Raw genomic sequence first — 3,937 nt, 5'->3', positions numbered from 1 at the left:
TATTTTGATGATGAGTGTAAAAAAGCATTTGAAACACTCCGAGATAAATTGATAGTAGCTCCGGTGCTTGCCATATACGACCCTAAACGCGAAACTGAACTTCACTGTGACGCAAGTTCGATAGCTTTTGGTTCTGTGCTTTTGCAAAAACAGGATGATGGTAGATATCACCCTATTTCGTATTTTTCCAAAACCACTTCGGCTGATGAAGCTAAATTGCACAGCTACGAGCTTGAAACATTGGCCGTTATATATGCGCTCAAACGTTTCCATACCTATGTACACGGCATTCCAATAAAGATAGTGACTGATTGTAATTCTCTGGTAGAAACGCTTAAAAATAGAAATTCGTCCGCAAAGATAGCACGTTGGTCACTGTTCCTGGAGAATTATAATTACATTATTCAACATCGCCCTGGATTAGCAATGAGTCATGTAGACGCATTAAGCCGACTGGAACATTTGGCTGCCTTCGATGATGTTGATATTGACTTCCAAATACGTGTAGCTCAAGCTAGGGATCCGCTTATCCAAACTCTGAAAAAAGAGTTAGAGACGACGGATGTCGAAGGTTACCAATTACAAGACGGTATTGTATTCAAACGATCACCTTCTAATAGGCTAAAATTATACGTGCCAACAGAAATGGTTAATAATCTGATACGATCAATACACGAACAAATAGGTCATTTGGGAGCCGAAAAATGTTGCAACCAAATAGATCAGAATTATTGGTTTCCTAACAGAAAAACACGGATAATAAACTTTATAAATAACTGCTTGAAGTGCATTATTCACTCTGCTCCATCTAGAGTAAATAATCGGAACCTTCATAGCATCCAAAAAGAACCTTACCCATTTGATACCTTGCACATTGACCATTTTGGACCGCTACCTACATCATCTTTAAAGAAAAAATACTTATTGGTAGTAATAGACGCATTTACGAAATTCGTTAAATTGTATCCAACAACTTCCACTAGTACAAAAGAGGTGTGCAATGCTCTAAAACAATATTTCTCTTACTACAGTCGACCTAAAAGAATAATTAGCGATCGAGGTACATGCTTTACTTCAGCCGCATTTTCCAATTTCCTTTCTTCTCGCGGAATTAGCCATGTGTTGAATGCCACAGGATCACCACAAGCTAATGGTCAAGTGGAAAGGGTCAATCGCATTATTCGTCCCATATTGAGCAAATTATCAAATCAGACCGACCATGTAGATTGGGTGACCCATTTGCTATCTACAGAATACGCTCTTAATAATACCATTCATTCGTCCACTCGTTTTTCCCCTTCTATGCTATTGTTTGGTGTTAACCAACGAGGCCCTTCAGTAGATATATTGACCGAATATTTAGAAGACAAAAACAAAGCATTTTCAGATTTAGAAACTATACGTGCAGAAGCATCATTCAATATTTTAAAATCACAACAAAATAATGAGAAACAACATGCTAAACACCATCGCCCTGCTCCCGTATTCAATGAAGGAGAGTTTGTTGTAATTAAAAATGTAGATAACACACCAAATTCAAACAAAAAACTCATTGCCAGATATAAAGGTCCATACGTTATCCACAAACGTTTACCTAATGACAGATATGTTATACGTGATATCGATGGAATACAAATGACGCAAATACCATATGATGGAGTGTTGGAGTCGGACAAGTTGAGAAGATGGATAGTGCCTCTGGGGGGAGCTTGATCGGAATATGTTCATAAAGCTACACTTAAGATTAAGGGTAGGGCTATACATATGCAGGAAAAATTGAGGTCAATTTCTCGTCAGGATGGCCGAGCTGTAGAAATTAGAAATTCGAATTTGTATATACCTCACACATACACCTTGACATCCTTACACATACACCTTTTCTATATGTACATCTTGTTTGTGCGATCACACCTAGGTTTAAGTATCTCAGGCAATACTGTCAAATAGAGATGTCATTCGTGATTGAGCGCTAAAACAGAAAACACGCAATTCTTCAGCCTTCAGTTAATTCTTCCGAAATTAAGAAAGATTACAATTCAGAAGTGGGATAAACCGTTTGTGCCGAAAAATGCTTACAAAAGAGGAACTTCTTTGTGCTTTGGAAGTTGCTAACATCGAAGTGCCTCCGAAAGCAACTTTACCACAACTACGCATGTTGTACGAGCAAAGTGTACCGAAAAACAAAATGGAGGAACAATCAACCCAGAATTTCATTCCTCAAAGAGTGTGTGCAGATGAAGACGAAGTGACGAACAATGGAAACCACGTTGCAGCAGCCGCCATCTTGATGAAAGACAAAGCTGCTCCGACATCTTCGACGCAAGGTGCTTCATTCGACGCAACTTCTCATCAATTGGAATTAATGGCGCTACGAGCAAAAATTATGGAAATGGAACAGCGGCAGACGTTTACGGATGGTCGATTGGTTCATCCCGAGGAGTTGAAACATTTGATACCGGAATTTTTGACGGCCTCGGTATCAATAAGTGGATCAATACGATTCGCTACAATAGCGAATTATATGGATGGCAGGATCGCACGATGCTTTTATATGCAGGCAGTCGGTTGACTGGAGCAGCAAGCGAATGGTACAATGGCTTCCGTAACACTTTGAAGACATTCGACGAATTCGCTGACACAATTAAAAAGGCTTTTCCTGATCGCTGTAACGAAGCCGTTATTCATAGCCAATTAGCATCGGTCTACAAGAAAATTTCTGAGTCGTACACAAGCTATGTATACCGAGTAAATGCGCTGGGAATGTCAGGCCACGTGAGTGAGGAGGCTATCATAACTTATGTCATCAGAGGACTTTCTCGTGACCCTCTCTATGATAGCCTTGTGACCAAGGATTACCGCGATATTTACGACCTGATTGACAACATTAAGCGATATGAATCCCATCTTCTGTTGCGCAAAAACCCAGAACGCCGCAGCCCATCTCACATCAACACCATTTCCCCGAGACCGATTCCACCAAGACAAACGACGACAGAACCTCTTCGATGTTATAACTGCTCGAATCATGGACATCATTCATCGCAATGCACACAACCTCGCCGAGCTCCGGGTTCCTGTTTCCGATGTGGTAGCACATCACATGTCATTCGCAACTGTCCTGTCCCAGATAGACGTCAACTAACGGTTGCTGCGGTACAGGGCAACGACAATGAAACAGCGCATCTAGATTCTGGGGAAAATGGAAACTTCGTTCAACTTGAGGCCTATCAGGAGGTAAGTGTAGCTTTTAAGAGAAACAATGTTTGGAGCCCAGGGTTAATTATAACATCTCTTTTTGATTCCGGTAGCTCTAAAAGCTTCATAAATGAAGCCATTGTTCCGGTTACAAAACTAAGCGCTCCCCAACCAAGTGGATTTCGAGGAATAGGAAATGTGAATTTACAAACTCTTGGAACAGTACAGCTAAAACTTAGTTTTCGTAATCAACATTCATTCACAATTTCTATATTTTACCAAAAAGCTACATGTCCCTATCCATGATAGTAGGGAGAGATTTGTTATCAGAATTTAACATCACACTCGCTCAATTCCGTAAACATTACAGCAAACTTATGCTGATGAATTTAAATAAAGATAAAATTCTGAACTTAAAAAAACCGGGTTTTACCATAAGCTCCAAACGTTGGGTCTTTTACGTAGTTCGATCCAGGCTCCCTTACCAGAGGTATGCAAAGATTCGAAATTGTCCGATCCCAATATTTCTTCAAAATTCATTTCGATATCAGACAAATCTGAACATAAACAACAATATGACACAACTTTTTCTGAAATGTGTTCTATAAATATTAGCGATGAGGCTAGCACTATAAATGTTGGAGAACATCTTTCTAAAGAACAAGGCATTGCTTTAAGATCAATAGTGTCCAATAATTACATTAATTTTCCGGATAAACATATAATACCATCTGCTCATAAA

The 3,937-nt window shown here is 39.6% G+C and overlaps 1 protein-coding gene across 1 annotated transcript; it reads left to right on the top strand.

Annotated features, from left to right (window-relative positions):
- The first annotated feature begins 2,478 nt into the window (after window positions 1-2,478).
- On the top strand, window positions 2,479-3,441 carry LOC121601211. The gene is made up of 2 exons (XM_041930012.1): window positions 2,479-3,234; window positions 3,309-3,441. Exons 1-2 carry the CDS (start codon window positions 2,542-2,544, stop codon window positions 3,312-3,314), a joined length of 699 nt encoding a protein of 232 aa, XP_041785946.1. The 5' UTR covers window positions 2,479-2,541; the 3' UTR covers window positions 3,315-3,441.
- The last annotated feature ends 496 nt before the right edge of the window (window positions 3,442-3,937 follow it).

This window comes from Anopheles merus, unplaced genomic scaffold, assembly GCF_017562075.2.
Source record: "Anopheles merus strain MAF unplaced genomic scaffold, AmerM5.1 LNR4000039, whole genome shotgun sequence".
NCBI lineage: Eukaryota > Metazoa > Arthropoda > Insecta > Diptera > Culicidae > Anopheles > Anopheles merus.
The sequence above is the reverse complement of the archived record's forward strand: the minus strand, read 5'-3'. Positions and strand labels throughout refer to the sequence as shown.

Coding starts and splice junctions, on each gene's coding strand:
- LOC121601211 (XM_041930012.1), top strand. CDS start 2,542: ATGCTTTTATATGCAGGCAGTCGGTTGACTGGAGCAGCAAGCGAATGG.